The following is a 19,713-nucleotide window of genomic DNA, read 5'->3' as shown; positions in this document are numbered from 1 at the left end:
GGTTTTAGACTAAAATTTTCGAAATGTACCTTTGCAGAAAAATCAGTAAAATACTTAGGACACATAATAGAAAATAATTCCATAAGACCTGTAAAAGACTACTTGATTGCTGTGAAAAATTTCCCTGTTCCACAAACTAGAAAGAATGTACGTCAATTTTTGGGAAAAATCAATTATTATCATAAGTTTGTCCAAGATATTGCAATCATTTTAGACCCGCTGCACAACTTATTGAGAAAAGATGTTGACTTTATTTGGTCTAAGGCAGTCATGTCAAAGATACGGCCCGCGGGCCGCATCCGGCCCCCGGGCCATACCAATACGGCCCGCGATCGCAATGTGTCACAGAAAGAAGAATCATGTTTTTTAGAGCTTTTAGACTTCACTCGATTGCTCTACGGAAGTTTTAAAATGCGTACACTACACTACATTTATAAGTCATTTCAAAGGCAGCGCGTGCCTAGACAAGCGAGAGAGATAGACAGTAACACCATCTCTTAGCGGAAACACCCTATTATTTTTGTTGAGAACAATAGAATCTTCCATGCGCTTCGAGTCTAGACTAGAACCTTCCTTATCGATTTAAAGAAGTGCGTCGACGTGTCACGTGAGTCAGTTGCGAAGTAGTGGTTGAGAAGGTATTGTACATTTGTTTGTGTCGTGCGTGTGCGATATCCATAATTGTGTCGAGTTCCATATTTGTTACGATTTCGGCATAATGTCACAAAAACGTAAAGTTGATAGTGAACGTAGAGTTTTTCAGTCTAAATGGGAAAATGCATATTTTTTCATAGAATGGAAAGGTAAACCACTGTGTTTGATTTGCAATCAAACAGTTGCTGTTTGTAAGGAGTTTAACTTGAAGAGACACTATGATACGAATCATAAATCAAAATTCGATTGTTACACTGAAAAAATAAGAATGGACAGATTGTCATCTTTAAAATCTAAACTTCAAGGTCAACAATCGATGTTTACTAAAGCTAATACTGAGAGCGAAGATGCCCTGAAATCAAGTTTTATTATTGCATTAGAAATCGCGAAGAGATCAAAACCTTTCACTGATGGTGATTTTATTAAAGACTGTATGTTGAAAGTTGCCGATGTTTCATTTCCATTTCAAAAGTCAATAATTCAAAATATTTCGCTGTCAAGAAACACTGTTGCTTCAAGAATAAATGATTTATCTCAAAATTTGGTTCTTCAACTGAAGGAGAAAATTAAGGAATTTACAAACTTTTCACTGGCTGTTGATGAGAGCACTGATACTGTTGATACAGCTCAACTTGCTGTTTTTATACGAGGTATTAACAGTAACTTTGAAATAACTGAAGAACTATTAAAGTGCGTTCCATTGACAGGTACTACAACAGCAAATGATATTTATTCTGCATTGGAGCATTTGATGGCAGAATATGGACTTGATTGGAATATACTTAGCAGCACAACTACGGATGGCGCTCCTGCCATGGTTGGCCAACATTCGGGCGTTGTAACTAAATTAAAACAGAAAACATCAGGAAATTTTGTGGGATTTCACTGTATAATTCACCAGGAATCATTGGCATACAAACATTTAAAAATGGACCATGTCATGCAACCTATAATTAAAATAGTAAATTTTATAAGGAGCAGAGGACTAAATCACCGACAGTTCAGGCAGTTTTTACAAGATTTGGACGAAAAGTTTTCTGATGTCCCTTATTTCACCGAAGTTCGTTGGCTCAGTCGAGGAGTAGTTTTAGAAAGATTATTTGCATTACGTGACCCTATTCAAGCTTTCATGTTAGAAAAAGGCAACCCAATTGATTATGACAATGACTGGTGGGTTGATTGTGCCTTTTTGGTAGATATGAATAAACACTTGACTGATCTGAATGTAAAGTTACAGGGTAAAAATCTGATTGTCACTCAAATGTACTCATGTATTCAAGCCTTTGAAACAAAGTTGAGGCTGTGGGAAAATCAGGTAAAAAATCAAACTTTGGATCATTTCCCTCATTTAAAATCATTTGGCACAGTGGATCAAAAAAAATTGGATCAATATTCTCAACTTCTGCAAAATCTTATCACGGAATTCAACAATCGTTTTGAAGACTTCCACAAAATGAATGAAATGGAATTCCCAATTTTCAACAATCCATTCAATTTTGAAGCTTCACAGGCACCAGTTCATTTGCAAATGGAGTTGATAGATCTTCAATCGGACAGTATTTTGAAAGAAAAATTTAAAGAGGTTAACGCACTTACATTTTATACACAATATTTCAAGAGTTTGGATAACTACCCGGAATTAAAAAAGCATGCAGCACGCATTCTGTGCATGTTTGGTAGCACCTATTTATGTGAGCAGATGTTTTCCGTCATGAAAATAAATAAGAACAAACATCGCACAAGACTTACAAATGAACATCTCCAATCAATTCTTAAAATAAATACAACGAATATGATACCTGACATCAATGAGCTTGTCAAAAACAAGAGAAGTCAGGTATCTGGATCCTCGAGCTCAAAATAATTACCCTCTTTTATAACTTTGATATGATTTTTAACAACCGTATATTATAAGTATACTATTAAATAAAATGTTATAATAATTCAGTACATTTTTTTTTATTTGAATCTGGCCCGCCGACACATTCTGAATTTAATATATGGCCCTCTGCAAAATTGAGTTTGACACCCCTGGTCTAAGGAATGTCAAGAATCTTTCGATAGAATAAAGTCATTACTTTGTTCGGAACCAATATTAAGTATTTTCAACCCTGATTTGCCAATTAATATATATACAGATGCCAGCATAAAAGGAGTAGGAGCTGTATTAAAACAAATTGATAAAAACGGATGTAGCAAGCCTGTGGCATATTTTTCCAAAAAATTAATGGAAAGTCAAAAGAAAAAGAAGGCAATATATTTAGAATGTCTAGCGATAAAGGAAGCTATAAAATATTGGCAACATCTGCTCATTGGAAAAGAGTTTATAGTATATTCAGATCACAAACCTTTAGAAAATTTAAACATAAAAGCTAGAACAGATGAAGAATTGGGAGACTTGACATTTTACTTATCTCAATATAATTTTAAAGTAAAGTATAATCCAGGAAAATATAACCAAGAAGCAGACAGTTTAAGCAGAAATCCAGTTTTAGAATCTCAAGAAAATACAGATGAAGTATTAAAAGTAGTAAACTTGATTAATCTGGAAGATATAAAAATTGACCAACTCTCAAATATTGATCTACAAAATAATAAGACTAAATACAGTTTCAAGAATGATATTTATTATAAAAAGTCAAACAGAAAAGACAAAATTATTTTATCTGAAGATTTAAGTAAAACATTGATAAAAAGTGTACACAATACTTACTGTCATTTAGGAACAAACCAGATGTTAAATAAAATATCACCATTTTATACAGCCAACAATATGACTACTAACATTAAGAAAATATGTGAGAACTGTGATATCTGCATTAAAAATAAATCAAGAAGGAAACCTGACTATGGTTTAATGTCACAATTAGGACCAGCGACATATCCATTTGAAATTGTCTCGATTGACACGATTGGTGGTTTTGGAGGATCTCGTTCAACAAAAAAATATCTTCATCTCCTAGTAGACCATTTCTCAAGATATGCCTATTGTTTGACATCAAAAACACAAAACTCTGATGACTTCATAAAGTTAATTAAAAAGGTAACAGAAGATCACAAAATTAAAACTGTGATGACTGATCAATATCCTGGCATCAACTCAAAAGAATTCAAAAATTTCCTAAAGGTCAATAACATAAAAATGATATTTACTGCCGTTGATGCACCATTTTCAAATGGTATCAATGAAAGGTTAAACCAAACATTGGTTAATAAAATCAGATGCAAAATAAATGAAGGTGACAGGAAAACAGCATGGACAACAATTACTCAAAAATGTATAGAAAAATATAATGAAACTGAACATACCATCACAAAATTTTCACCAAAATATTTAGTAGAAGGAGAAAGTGTAAGCATCCTACCAAACGAACTAAAACCTAAAGTCACAGATGCAGATCTCGAAATAGATAGAACAGTTGTTTTGAAAAATACAAAAAAATCACATGATTATAATAAAAAGCAGTTCGATCGACATAGGAAGGAAATTGATTTGAACATTGGGCATTTAGTATATGTGGAGAACGGTAACCGTCTAAATAGAAAAAAGTTGGACGAATTAAGGATTGGACCATACAAAATACTAAAGAAGATTTCCAATTCAATTTACGAAGTTGATACTGGGCATAAGAAAACAGAATCAAACCTCTTCCATATAACTAAACTTACTCCAGTATTGAAAGAAAATATTTAGTGAAAGTTCAATTTTTGTTTTGAAACTCTCCAAGGGGGGGGGGAGATGTAAAGAAAAACTATTGTTTATTTTTCTTTAATAGCTTTTCTTTTAATATTTATTTATATTCTCATTTTGTTACGCCACTGTCAAAACATTAAGTTCTTCTTTTTATTTTTATGTTGACTTATGACGTGTGAGGTGTTTTGACAGTGACAATTAATTAATTTCGATGATTGAAATATTTGTTACCTGCTGAGCATTATAAACTAAAATCTAGAATATAAGCTTTAAATGTTGTTTCTTTTTCTTACAGGTAACGTTTTTGTAAATCGTTAATATTGTACATAAAATAATAAAGTTCCTTTTTCTTACAGAGAGAAACACAATTGAGTTTTTTATTCACCAAAAGTTTGATGGTTAAAAACATTATTACACACATTAAAGAAGTTTTGAGGGACTTTCGGCCCTCGGTAATAACATAATTTTTCTGCGTTTAAATTTAAAAAAAAAATTTATTTTGGGCCTACGTCCGTAAGCAAGAAACAATCCAGGAAAGAAGGGTAGAAAGGAAAAGAATATAGAATGGTATGGATAGATTTATCGAAACATTTAGGACAGTCGCATCTAAGGTCAGAATAGCCATGATTGTTGTCAACCGCCGCCCCGGAGATGTCACGTTAAGAGAAAGGTATTATACAATTCTTTCTTCCTATTACATTTAAAAAAGAATGTATAATAAAACTTCTTTTTCAAGTTAATTTGAGCACAAAAATCAATTTAGTACCAATTTTTCTAGAGCTAACTGTAATTACCTGCACTATTTAAAAATCTTTTGTGATAAGGTGTGACATTATTAACCGGCGTTAATACTTTCGACGATTTGCTCGAACCTGCTAAATCTGAAGGAGTTACATACACTTTTGCCGTGTCATTGGGAACTTTACATTTTTGTGGAGTATTTTCTACATATTCTTCTCTCCTATCGGGTGCTAAAAATTCAAATTCAAATTTAATAAAATTTTAAAATGACTGAATAAAATAGAATAGTTGAAAAAATTACCCAATTACATTTTGACCAAGAAAATGTTATGACTAATATCTAGTTTTTAATGAATATAGCATTTACGGAACTGGCATAATAGACAAGGCGAAAACGGCGGGTTCACTGGAAAAAATATTCCCATGGGATTTTTTTGCATCATCACATTCGTGAGACATCCTAGAATTAGGTTCAAGAAGTCGCCCACGTAAAAAGTGGTCGGTCCAAATTTTTTTGAACATTTTTTTTTGTTCAAATTGCAAAATCCAATGTTTTTGGCCCGGACAATTTTTTTTTAGATTTTTTGGACCATTCTGGACAACAAAGATCTTTTATAGTTTTTCTCTAAAGTTGATGGTTTTCGAGTTATAAGCAATTTAAAATTGAAAAAAACGAAAATTGGCGATTTTCAAGGCTTAATAAATCGCTTAAAAGTTATTATTATGAATGTCTGAAAGTGACTAAAACAAAGTTTAAAGCCCCTGCTAGATGCTGAACAAATTTTTGTCATTATTTTATTACCAAGCTATTATTTTTAAGTAATAATAATGAGCGGTAAGATCGTATTGACGCGGCTGTAAATGTGAGTGCGAGTAAGATGCATGATTGGACTGCCGGAATGGCATCTCTTTCGCACTCACAATTGACGGCCACCTAGTACGTGCATGGCGCTCATTATTATAACGTAAAAGTAACAGCTTAGTAATAAAATAATGACAGACATTTCTTTAGGATCTTGTAGGGGGGGGGGGGGGCTTTAAACTTTGATTTGGTCACTTTCTGACTTTCATGATAATAACTTTTAACCGAGTAAAAATCGCCATTTTTCGTTTTTTTTCAATTTTAAATGGCTTATAACTCGAAAACGATCAAATTTAGAGAAAAATTATGAGAGATATTTTTTGTCCAGAATGGTCCAAAACCCTAAAAAACTTGGTCCGGGCCGAAAGTATTGATTTTTTCAATTTGAAAAAATAAAAATTGTTCAAAAAAATTTGGACCACTTTCGCGTGGGCGACTTCTTGAACCTTATTCTGGGATGTCTCACGAATGTGATTATGCAAAAAAATCTCATGGGAATATTTTTTCCAATGAACCCGCCGTTTTCGCCTTGTATAATATAATACCAATACCATGGTTTACATCTAAATTTATAACATAACCATCCCAAAGAAATCAATTGCCAAACACCACAATGAATATGGCACGATATTTTAACGAGCCATTATGTTAATAAACCTCAGACTATATGCCAAACTCGAAAAAGACATCAGGCACATCCACTTTGGATTCAGAAAAGGTCTGAGAAAAATAGAAACACTGTTTGCATACAATATATTGACTCAAAGATGCCTAGCTGCAAACCAAGATGCCTAAGTATGTTTTATTTTTGTCAGCTAGGTGTTACCTTATTAAATATCAAGACGCAACTTCAAAACTCTATTTTATCAAAGCTGGCGTACCACAGGACAGCGTGCTGGGACCTACCTTGTATCTCTTGTTTACCTCAGATATACCTACAACTCTTCAGGAACCACTACAGGAGAGACCACCTGCAAAAGAAACGGTGCTAGGAACATTTTTGTCGACGATACTGCAATCCTAGCCTTAGATACTGACTCTATGCCTCGCATCTCCTTCAAACGTATCTAAACAGAATACACGATTGGTTTTTGGAATAGAAAATTAAACTCAACCGAGGAAAATCTATTCATGTTAAATTTACAAAACGAAGAGAAACCTGTCCTCCTGTAACTTTAAATAATCATCAATTACCTTCCGCCAACGAGGTAAAATACTGGTACTTGAAAGAAAGATACTGCGGACTATCTATGGGCCTTGCAGAGAAGAGACAACCGGAGAATGGAGAAGAAGTCACAATGATGAACTCCAGACAATATATGGAGATGAAAACATAGTACGCTACCATGGTACAATAAAGTTTCATGGTACAATTTTGCGCATGACATTTGACAACTGAGGTCAAGCGCGTGACGTAGCAAAGATCCCTGTGGGCCATTATTTGTAATGGTAGTTACTATTATATAGTGGATTATTTTGCAAAACCCTTATAATTAATTCGTTTTCAGCGATTTTTTCCGTTTTTTTATATTATATGTGTTATAGTTTGTATAGACTACTTTAAGAACATTTACTCGTTAGTGTCTAGTTTTATTTGCTTTCGTGTATTTGTTTGTTTTGTGTTTGGTGTTTGTATCTATTACAAAATGCGCTGTGCAGTTGCTTGTTGCAATAGTCACAATAAGGATAACTACTTCTTGTAAATGCCAAGAATTGAGTTGTAATTCTCTATGATTGTTAGAGGAATGTTAGTTGAATAATGAATGGAAATTTTACTATCTATTCATTTTTATTTATTTTTATATGTATTATATGTTTACGAATGTAATAATGTAGAAATTTACATGAATAAATATATCTATCTAGTTTTTAATTTTGCTACTTAGGTATATGATATTTAAACAAAACCAAGATAATTGTACGTGTGAAAATTATAAAAGATTTCATATAAAACATTGTGTAATATTGCGTGACCTCGCTGTGCTCATATTCGATGTCCAGCTAGCTCATCTGATCTAAATAAAGTTTACTTTATAATTATTTATTTCGATTTTATAAATTACAAAGTGATCATTAACAAATTAAGAAGTGGGATACCCTGTATATTTGAAAATAATTTTAAAATTTGTTGCTATACTCGACCCATTTTTATGTGGATATCCTTTTTTTTGTATCTTTAAACAACTGAAATATCGAACTCTGGAGTACCACTTGATCAACCTGTATGTATAATAAACAAATAATAATTAAAAAATGTTTTATAATGGATATCTATCTTAACAAAATAACAAGTTTCTAAATAGACCAGGGTAGAAAAATAAAAACGGGAAAAAAATCAATACAGGTATTTGAAGGTGCTAAATCGTAGGGAGGATATAGTTAATTAAAAATACATACAGAGGTACTCGTAAATCGACCTCATTTTTTTATAAAAAAATACCAAAGTCAGAAAATATTGTTTTTTGCCTATAGCATTTTTAGTATCATATTTACAGCAAAAGTTGTGTTAAGAAAGTTGTGTATCACAAAAAAACGATTAATATGAATTTTTACAAGTTAAAATCCATCAAGAATTAACCGAGATAATTGCAAAAAACCACGTTTTTTGCACTATTTTGGAAATGTTAATAACTTTTACTAAATAGGTCGTAAGGAACTTATTGTACCTTGATCATGAAGTAATTAAGTGCGTTTATTAGTTTACAAAATCTCAAGAAGATCTGTTTGTTAGTTTACAAGTTATGTTAAATGTTTATCCCAGACATCAAATGTTTAAACAATCATTGTTGCCCAAAGAGTGTTTTCAGAGCTTTTTGGCAAAGTGCAATGACTACTTAAAGACTCAAAGTACTAAGAAAGTTAAAAAAAATAATATATTTGTTTTTTAAATGTTGTTAAACAAGTCGATAAAAAAATGGTAAGTTTTTTCCTTATAAACAATTAGAATATCTTTGCCATTTTTTCTCATAAATAATTATAATTGGTTGTGTCAAAAATCTGGTAAAAAAGTGCACATTAAAATGAAAAAAATAACTTTCTAGGACCAATAATAGCCAAGTTATACTTTTTTTTTTGAAAAATCACATCTCTATTGTTTATAAATATTAAGAGTTGAAATTTTTACAGCATGGTAATAAATATCTATATTTTATATGACAATTGATAAGTACGAAATATCTTCTATTTAAAACGAGTAATAACCCTGTAAAATCAAGTTACTCACGCTGACTGAGCTGGGACCGTGTGATATGGAAGAATGTCGGAGTTCAGTTTCTCTAGTCGAGATTTTGCTATAGAAAGTTCAATTTGGAGCGCTTGAAAATTTTTATAATATCTCAGCTTCCAGAGAACGTAGAGCCTTCAATTTTTTTTTAAATTGGGGTAACTCGACGAAAGAATAACAACTAGCTAATTTTCATTGACCGGGAAAATTCTGGAAAATGGATTTTTTTATTCAACATTCTATTTACAACGTTAACAGTAATATATTTTGATAAATATTTTCATAAAATATTATAAATTTGTGAATAAATATTAAAATATAATTATAGTATGTATATATTTATTTATATACAGGGTTGTTCATTTTATTCGCCTCAGTGTCTGTACGGAAAACGACTTGATTTAAAAAAAATTTTTCAGAGAAATATATAAAGCCATTAACACTACAATCTAAAAATAATATGAATTATACAGGGTGCTTCAAATAAGAGTGGTATGTTAAAGATATATTTTTTATGGAACACCCTACACCTGATCAATTTTTTGAATTGCTCAATTTGAAACAATATGCTAGCTGCTATCTAGACTATACCTAAGTACAGGGTGTTTTAATTTATTTAAATTTTTAGAAAAATGTAAAATTTTAGAAAAAAATAAATATTTACGAATCTAAGAATCGGTGACAATTTTTTCTTGGATCTTCATAATATACTATTTAGCATATTTAAACAGATGTTTATTGTAACAAAATTTATAATTACTTAGGTCCAGTTTCACCAACAACAAATAAATCAATGAATGCTATTCGTCGAATAAAATGTATTAGATGTTTAAGTTTATATTTTGTTTCAATATAATTTTAATAATTTAAAGTGAAATTGGCGAATTTACTTTCTTCTAAATATTTACAGTCAGATTAACTTGCCAATTTACTCAAAGAGTAAGTATTTTTTTGATAAATAAATAAAATAAGTCTTATTTGACGTTAGTAAAATGGAGATATGTCAGTTTATTGGTCGAATAACTTTAATCATAGAATAAACTACTATTCGTCATTGGTGAAACCGGCCATTAATCGTACATTTTTAGATTTAAAAACTAATTGGAAACAAAATCATTCTCAAATTAAGAAAAAATGTATATGTATAGATTGTAATTATTGATCTTCGTTAATTCTACACAGTTTATGTACAGATTTATTAATTTCTTAAACATTATCCCTAATTTTTTTAAACAAATCTTCCTCAACTTCACTTTTGTCATCTATAATAACTGTCAAAAGGTTGTAGCATCTTTTTTCGTCAGTATCATCTTTGCAATTTATGCAAAGCTCGGTACAATTGATTTATTTTAAGAAATTATGGATAATGTGGAAGAAATTGATGAACATGTATAAAAACTGTGTAGAATTAACGAAGATCAATAATTATAATCTAAACATTTTTTTTTCAACTTGAGAACGTTTTGTTTTCGATTAATTTTTAAACCTGAAATTGTACGATCATGTAATTATAAATTTTGTTACAATAAAAATCTGCTTAAATATGCTAAATAGTCTATTATGAAGATCCAAAAAAAAACTTGTCACCGATTCTTACATTCGTAAATACCTGTTTATTTTTTTTAAACATTACATTTTTTTTAAAATTGAAATAAATCAAAACACCCTGTACTTAGGTATAGTCTAGCTTATTGTTTAAGGGCAAATTCAAAAATTTCATCAGGTGTAGGGTGTTCCATAAAAAATATGTCTTTGATATACCACTATTTTTTGAAGCACCCTGTATAATTCATATTATTTTTAAATAGTAGTGTTAGTGGCCCTGTATATTTCTATGAAGAATTTTTTTTAAATAATGAATACCTAATGAATAATGAATAACGAATAAAATGAACAACCCTGTATAAATACTATAATTATATTTTAATATTTATTCACAAATTTATAATATTTTATGAAAAATATATTAGTGTTAACGTTGTAAATGAATGTTGAATAAAAAATACATTTTCTAGAATTTTCCGATTTTTTTGGCCAATGAAAATTAGCTAGTTGTTATTCTTTCGTCGAGTTACCCCAAAAAAATTAAAGGCTCTACGTTCTCTGGAAGGTGAGATATTGTAAAATTTTTCAAGCGCTCCAAATTGAACTTTTTATAGCAAAATCTCAACGCAAGAAACTGGACTCCGACATTCTTCCATATCACACGGTCCCAGCTCAGTCAGCGTGAGTAACTTGACTTTAAAGGGTTATTACTCGTTTTAAATAGAAGATATTTCGTACTTATTAATTGTCATATAAAATATAGATATTTATTACCATGCTCTAAAAATTTCAACTCTTAATATTTATAAACAATAGAGATGTGATTTTTCAAAAAAAAAGTATAACTTGGCTATTATTGGTCCTAGAAAGTTTTTTTTTTTCATTTTAATGTACATTTTTTTACCAGCTTTTTGACACATCCAATTATAATTATTTATCAGAAAAAATGACAAAGATATTCTAATTGTTTATAAGGAAAAAACTTACCATTGTTTTATCGACTTGTCTAACAACATTTAAAAAACAAATATATTATTTTTTTTTAACTTTCTTAGTACTTTGAGTCTTTAAGTAGCCATTGCACTTTGCCAAAAAGCTCTGAAAACACTCCTTGGGCAACAATGATTGTTTAAACATTCGATGTCTGGGATAAACATTTAACATAACTTGTAAACTAACAAACAGATCTTCTGGAGATTTTGTAAACTATACTAAACTAATATTTTCTGACTTTGGTTTTTGTTTATAAAAAAATGAGGTCGATTTACGAGTACCTCTGTATGTATTATTAATAAACTATATCCCCCTACGATTTAGCACCTTCAAATACCTGTATTGATTTTTACCCTGAAATCGTTCATATTTATTTTTCTACCCTGGTGTATTCTGGAGAAACACAAAAACACATACTTATTATGTGTTTTTGTAGATACACGTTAAAACCCCTTGGCCCTATAATGAGGTATGTTTTTGTTTATGTTTTCAGTTTTGTTAAATGTTTTTGTTTTTAATTAATTTTTAAATCTAAAAATGTACGATTAAATAATTATAAATATTATTACAATAAATATCTGTTCCCATATGCTGAATAGTCTATTATAAAGATCCAAGAAAAAATTTGTCACCGATTCTTAGATTCGTAGATATTAATTTTTTTAAGGGAAAATGAAAATGTAGTATGTCAAAGTGTGTAAATAATTTATTTCCTTAGCTGAGCTCTTTCGACATAAACGTCATCATCGGAGCTAATGGTCAAATACTAAAAAAGTACTGCTACATAGAGGTGTAAACAAGTGCATCTTAGGAATGTAAATTTGATTTTTAAATTGTGAATGCTAACTTAGTCCTCCGTACAACAGCAAACAGCAAAAAAACAGAAAGAAACGGCCACATACACGTTGCACAAAAACATATAAACTTTTTTCAGCTGTTGTTACTATAGTATAAGAGCTGTGAGACATTTTTGAGTAGGTATTTTAGGCAACCTGAAAAATTGTCAGGTGATTCTTTTATGATAGCCGAATACAAAAATGCCGGTCTGGCTGGAGGATAGCGGTTATTTTCCCCAAAAATCCCCCCCAAATTTAAAAAAAGGGTACACATTTTTATTACAAAAAATATCATTGACGTAACTTTAAGTAAATTTAAATATTCAAATATAAAGGAAATTAACAGGCCAGGCGATTTGAGGGCGATTTTAACTCTGCAAGATCCTTGCATGGGCGCCCCAGGATTATTTTCAGGGGTGCATCTGAACTTCAGAAGATTTCATCTGAATCTGTACACACTGTTAACGAGTATAAAATATACAACTATACATGCATAGCTATGTACATTCCTTCCCGACAGGGAGGTGCAATTGTTATTTTGACAGGGTATTTTTAATATTAAAAATAAATATTCTAAAAAAGACAGGAATTTTTGGTGAAATCTTCCAACTGCCAGCTGATCAAACAAATTACACGTGCATGTAAATGAAAAGCGTTATAGGTAAGCAGCAGTGTGAGAAAGAGCGTATACCGATAGCTGTTTGCGTTCTCTGTTGTAGCTGAGCGAGTCCGTTCGCTCGAGAAAAATAACGTGACCTGGCGATTCCCATGTTGTTGTGCCTCGAAAGGTTAGAGTAATTATTATATATTATAGTTTTTTAAATGACTTTTTATTAATTTTGCACATATAATAGAAAAAGACAAATTTATTATTATAAATATACGTACAGGTAGAAAAGTATAAAACTAATAAAACTATAAACTAAATTAATTCTGTGTCCGAATATGGTATTTCTTCTTCAAACTCCTCATCTGAGCTTAAAAATTCATTCTCTTCTTCTTCGTCAGACTCCCCTCGAGACCCAGATTCCTCTTCTACACGATGTGTAAATAGTTGTAAGATGTATTTAGAATTAATTAAAAATTAATTAATGATTAATTAATTGAGTTAATACGTATACTCTCTCCTTTTATACGGAGTCGAAGCCTGGACAATCACGGGCGCATCTGAAAAAATCTTGCCATTGTTGAGATGTGGTGTTATCGAATAATGTAAAAAATATAATGGACACAAGACGTAACAAACACGGAAATATTAGGAAAGATGAAAAAGGCAAAAGAACTGCACTATGAAGGAAAGAAAAATGAGCTACTTTGGTCATATACTAAGAAATAAAAAAGGTGATGTGATTGGTTATATAAGGAAAAGTGCAAGAAAAAAGAGAACAGGGAAGACGATGCCTATCCTAGTTGAAAAATTTAAAGTAGTGGAGTGTAATCTAAATACAAAAAAAAATTAACTCAGTATATCACGAGCTGAGTATATCCATGATATTTTTTACATTACTCGATAACACCACATCTCAACAATGGCAAGATTTTTTTAGATGCGCCGGTGATTGTCCAGGCTTCGACTCCGTATAAAAGGAGAGAGAATACGTAGCAACTCAATTGATTAATCACTAATTAATTTTTAATTAATTCTAAATACATATTACAACTATTTACAGATCATGTAGAAGAGGAATCTGGGTCTCGAGGGGAGTCTGAAGAAGAAGAAAATAATGAATATTTGAGCTCAGATGAGGAGTTTGAAGAAGAAATAAAAGATTCGGACACAGAATTAATTTAGTTTATAGTTTTATACTTTTCTACCTGCACCTACCTATATTTATAATAATAAATTTGTCTTTTTCTATTATATTTGCAAAATTAATAAAAAGTTATTTAAAAAACTATAATATATAATTATTACTCTAACCTTTCGAGGCCCAACAACATGGGAATCGCCAGATCACGTTATTTTTCTCGAGCGAACGGACTCGTTTAGCTACAACAGAGAACGCAAACAGCTATCGGTATACGCTCTTTCCCACACTGCTGCTTACCTATAATGCTTTTCATTTACATGCACGTGTAATTTGTTTGATCAGCTGGTAGTTGGAAGATGTCACCAAAAAAATCCTGTCTTTTTTAGAATATTTATTTTTAATATTAAAAAATACCCTGTCAAAATAACAATTGCACCTCCCTGTCGGGAAGGAATGTACATAGCTATGCATGTATAGTTGTATATTTTATACTCGTTAACAGTATGTACAGATTCAGATGAAATCACAGCTCAGGAAGTTCAGATGCGCCCCTTGAAAATAATCCTGTGGCGCCCATGCAAGTATCTTGCAGAGTTAAAATCGCCCTCAAATCGCCTAACCTGTTTATTTCCTTTATATTTGAATATTTAAATTTACTTAAAGTCACGTCAATGATATTTTTTTGTAATAACAATTTGTACGCTTTTTTTAACTTTGGGGGGGATTTTTGGGGAAAATAACCGCTACGCTCCAGCCAGACCGGCATTTTTGTATTAGGCTATCATGGAAGAGTCACCTGTAAAATTTTCAGGTTGCCTAAAATACCTACTCAAAAATGTCTCACAGCTCTTGGACCACTAGGCCAAGGATGGACGGGTGATATCGACACCCGTACCATGAAAAAAGTTTATATGTTTTTGTGCAACGTGTATGTGGCCGTTTCTTTCTGTTTTTTTGCTGTTTGCTGTTGTACGGAGGACTAAGTTAGCATTCACAATTTAAAAATCAAATTTACATTCCTAAGATGCACTTGTTTACACCTCTATGTAGCGGTACTTTTTTAGTATTTGACCATTAGCTCCGATGATGACGTTTATGTCGAAAGAGCTCAGCTAAGGAAATAAATTATTTACACACTTTGACATACTACATTTTCATTTTCCCTTATTCATTCAAGTGTGTACAAACTTATCAGTCTTTCAACTATTATTAATTTTTTTTCTTAAACCTTACATTCTTATAAAAATCGAAATAAATCAAAACACCATGTATTTACGTGTAGGAAACCCTTATAAAAATATAGCTTATTTTTTAAGGAAAATTCAAAAATGGCTCACGAGTAGGGTGTTCCATAAGAGAAAATATAACTAATATACCCCTCTTTTTTAAAGCACCCTGTATAATTTTCATTAGTTTTAGATTGTAGTGTTAATTGCCCTGTAAATTGCTGTCAAGAATTTTTTTTAAATATCAAGTCGTTTTCCGTACAGAGACCGAGGCAAATACGATGAACCACCCTGTATATATATAAAGATATATATACTATACATTTATTATTTATTTACAAATTTATAATATATGTTATGAAAATATTTATTAAAATATATTAGTGTTAACGTTGTAAATTAATGTTGAATAAAAAAGTCCATTTTCCAGAATTTCCCGATTTTTCCGGTGAATGGAAATTAGTTAGTCGTTATTATTTCGTCCAGTTACCCCAATTTAAAAAAAAATGAAGGCTCTACGTTCTCTGGAAGCGGAGTTATTGTAAAATTTTTCAAGTGCTCCAATTTGAACTTTCAATACCAAAATCTCGAAGCGCGAAAGCGGACTCAGAGATCCTTCCCCCATCACACGGTCTCAGTTAAGTCAGTTCGAGTACCTTCATTTTAAAGGGTTATTACTCATTTTAAATAGAATACAGGGTGGGGCATTAGTGTGACAAAGTCCAATTACTCGTTTCTCGTAAGAGATACGAAAAAAAGTTATTTAGATAAAAGTTGGGGCACACATAGTACCATAATCTAAAAATATTTTCAAATATACAGGGGCGTGCGTATTGACAGGGTGACACAAACTTATGTTTTTTTAAATGGAACACCCTGTATATTTTTACATTTTTGGATTCTCCTCAATGTTTTCATTCTTAAAATATATAGTTTTGTAATATTATACGAGGTAGTTTAAAAGTTAATTACGTTTTTTTGTTAATTTCGTAGCAACATCTACACCCTGTAGAATTGTAGTGATTTGACATCAAATTTTCTATTTATATTCAAACGATTTTTAATATAGTCTACTACTGTTAATCATTAACAGTATAGCGAAATGTTTAATTTTAGTATACAGGGTGGGTCGAAACTCGGAATGAGTATTTTCTGAGTTTTCTTAAATGGAACACCCTGTATTTTAGTATTGTACTAAAATGATATTTTATGGTACTTTTTTATTTCTTAAGCATTCCCTATACCTAAGTGCTTTAATTTGTAAGTTATTCGTGATTCTTTAAGCCAAACATTAATTACAGGAAAAATGACGTAAAATTTTATTAGGTGGCCGTGAAAATATCCAATCAAAAATAATTTTTCAAAAAAAATACATAATAATCTAGCCTGATCCTTAATTTATTAATATTGGATGAGATATCCAAATACATTCGTAGTTAAGGTTGTTGGTTCTTAAAATATTAATCAGACATATAAAATTTTCCCTAGTTGGCTATGACACAAAATTTGCTTAAAAATTTGACATTATACTATTTATATAGTTCCAGTTGATTTGTTACCATTACTAATATTAATTTTTCTAATGAGGTACTGATTAAAATGGCTTTGTGCTAGGACAGTATAACAAAAATGAGCTACTTGCAATAAAAAATTATCATCAGCAATTCCCTGATAGACGACAACCAAAAAGAGAAACTTTTGAAAGTGTACTAAAACGGTTTCAACAGACTAGATACTTAGATTGTAAGAACGGTTGTACTAATATGCAGATCCTCAGTGAAACTAAGGATTACATTTAATTCCTGTTTTTTTCACTTACAATAGTTTTTGTTCGATCAGATTTATCATAATCTAAGTGTCCAGCCTGTTGAAACCGTTTTAGTATATTTTTAAACGTTTCTCTTCTTAGTTGTCGTCTATCAGGTAATTTCTGATGAAACATTCTTATTGCTAGTAGCACTTTTTGGTATACTCCATTAGCACAAAAATCTTATCAGTTCCTCACTAGAATAATTATTCATATTATGTAGTAATGGTAATAAAGCAACTGGAACTATAAAAATAGTATAATGTCAAATGTTTAAAGAAATTTAGTGTCATAGCCGACTAGGTAGAATATTGTATGTTTTTATTAATATTTTGAGCACCAACAATCTTAACTACGAATTTATTTGGATATCTCATCCAATATCAATAAATTAAGGATCAGGCTAGATTATGATGTATTTTTTTTGAAAAATTATTTTTGATTGAATATTTTCACGGCCACCTAATAAAATTTCACGTAGTTTTTCTTGCATTTATTGTTTGGCTTAACAAATCACGAATAACTTACAAATTAAAGCACTTAGGTATAGGGAATGCTTAAGAAATAAAAAAGTACGATAAAATATCATTTCATTACAATACTAAAATACAGGGTGTTCTATTTAAGAAAACAAAGAAAATACTCATTCCGAGTTTCGACCAACCCTGTATACTAAAATTTAACATTTCGCTACACCGTTAATGTTTAACAATAGTAGACTATATTAAAAATCGTTTGGACATAAAATAAAAATTTGATGTCAAATGACTACAATTCTACAGGGTGTCGATGTTGCTACGAAATTAACAAAAAAACGTAATTAACTTTTAAACTACCTCGTATAATATTACAAAGCCATATATTTTAAGAAAGAAAACATTGAGGAGAATCCAAAAATGTAAAAATATACAGGGTGTTCCATTTAAAAAAACATAAGTTTGTGTCACCCTGTCAATACGCACGTCCCTGTATATTTGAAAATATTTTTAAATTATGGTGCTATGTGTGCCCCAACTTTTACCTAAATAACTTTTTTTCGTATCTCTTACGACAAACGAGTAATTGGACTTTGTCACACTAATGCCCCACCCTGTATATACTGTAGTTATTAATTGAAATGTAAAATATAGATGTCTATTATGATTTTTTGCAAATTTCGACTCTTAATATTTATAAACAATACAGATATGATTTTTCAAAAAAAAAAAGTATAACTTGGGTATTATTGGTCATAGAAAGTTTATTTTTAGTTTTTAATGTGTGTTTTTTTACCACTTTTCTGATACAACTAATTATAATTATTTGTCGTGAAAAATAACAAAGTTATTCTAAATGTTTATAAGGAAAAAACTCGCTATTTATTAAACGACTTGTTTAAGAACATTTAAATAACAAATGTATCATTTTTTTTTAAATTTCTTAGTAGTTTGAGTCTTTAAAAACTCATTTCACTTTGCTAAAAAGCTCTGAAAATACTCCTGGGGCAACAATACATGTTTAAACATTCAATGTTTTGGATAAACAATTAACGTAACTCGTAAATTAACAAAACGATCTTCTTGATACTTTGCAGTCTAATAAGGGCACATAATATCCTCATAATTAAGGTACAATATGTTCCTTAGGGCATATTTAGTAAAAGTTATTAACATTTACAAAATAGTGCAAAAAATGTGGTTTTTTGCAATTATCTCGGTTAATTATTTATCAATTTTAACTAATCAAAATTAAAATTAATCGTTTTTTTATGATACACAACTTTTATAATAAAACTTTTGCTGTAAACATGATACAAAAAATGCTACAGGCAAAAAACAATATTTTCTGACTTTAGCCTTTGTTTATAAAAAACTGAGGTTGATTTGCGAGTACCTCTGTATGTATTTTTAATTAACTATGCCCCCCCTACGATTTAGCACCTTCAAATACCTGTATTGATTTTTACCCTGAAATCGCTCATTTTTATTTATCGTCCCTGGCGTAAAAGTATTTAAAGGCGGAATTTATTGTACCATGGTACGCAACATCAAAGCAAACCGAATAAGATGGGCGGGTCACGTGCTAAGATCAAGTGACGAAAGACTTCCGAACGCCACATTCTGGGAAAGGCCAGATGGCAGGTCAGTTGGTCGCCCAAGAAAGAGATGGAAGGACGCAGTAGCCAGTGATCTATGCAAAATGGGAGTACAGCAATGGGAAATAGCTGCTCAGGACCAACAACAATGGAGGGAAATAGTAAACGCGGCCAAGACTCACATAGAGTTGTAGAGCCAAATGATGATGATGATGAACGAGGTAAAATATATTGGTATTCATTTGGACAGAAGTCTCACATGGAGGAAACATATTTGGACCAAGAGGAAGAAATTAAGTCTACAATT

The 19,713-nt window shown here is 30.9% G+C and overlaps 1 protein-coding gene across 2 annotated transcripts in view; it reads right to left on the bottom strand.

The window, feature by feature from the left end:
- Window positions 1-19,713, bottom strand: part of LOC126887702 (DNA topoisomerase 2-binding protein 1) — a 254,947-nt gene that overhangs the window by 88,563 nt on the left and 146,671 nt on the right. For both annotated transcript variants that reach the window (XM_050655370.1, XM_050655371.1), the window contains exon 13: window positions 5,143-5,319. In XM_050655370.1, coding sequence (XP_050511327.1) covers window positions 5,143-5,319 — 177 coding nt within the window. The remainder of the gene's footprint in view (window positions 1-5,142; window positions 5,320-19,713) is intronic.

This window comes from Diabrotica virgifera, chromosome 7, assembly GCF_917563875.1.
Source record: "Diabrotica virgifera virgifera chromosome 7, PGI_DIABVI_V3a".
Lineage (NCBI taxonomy): Eukaryota > Metazoa > Arthropoda > Insecta > Coleoptera > Chrysomelidae > Diabrotica > Diabrotica virgifera.
Note: the sequence above shows the minus strand (reverse complement) of the source record. Positions and strands in the feature narration are given on the sequence as shown.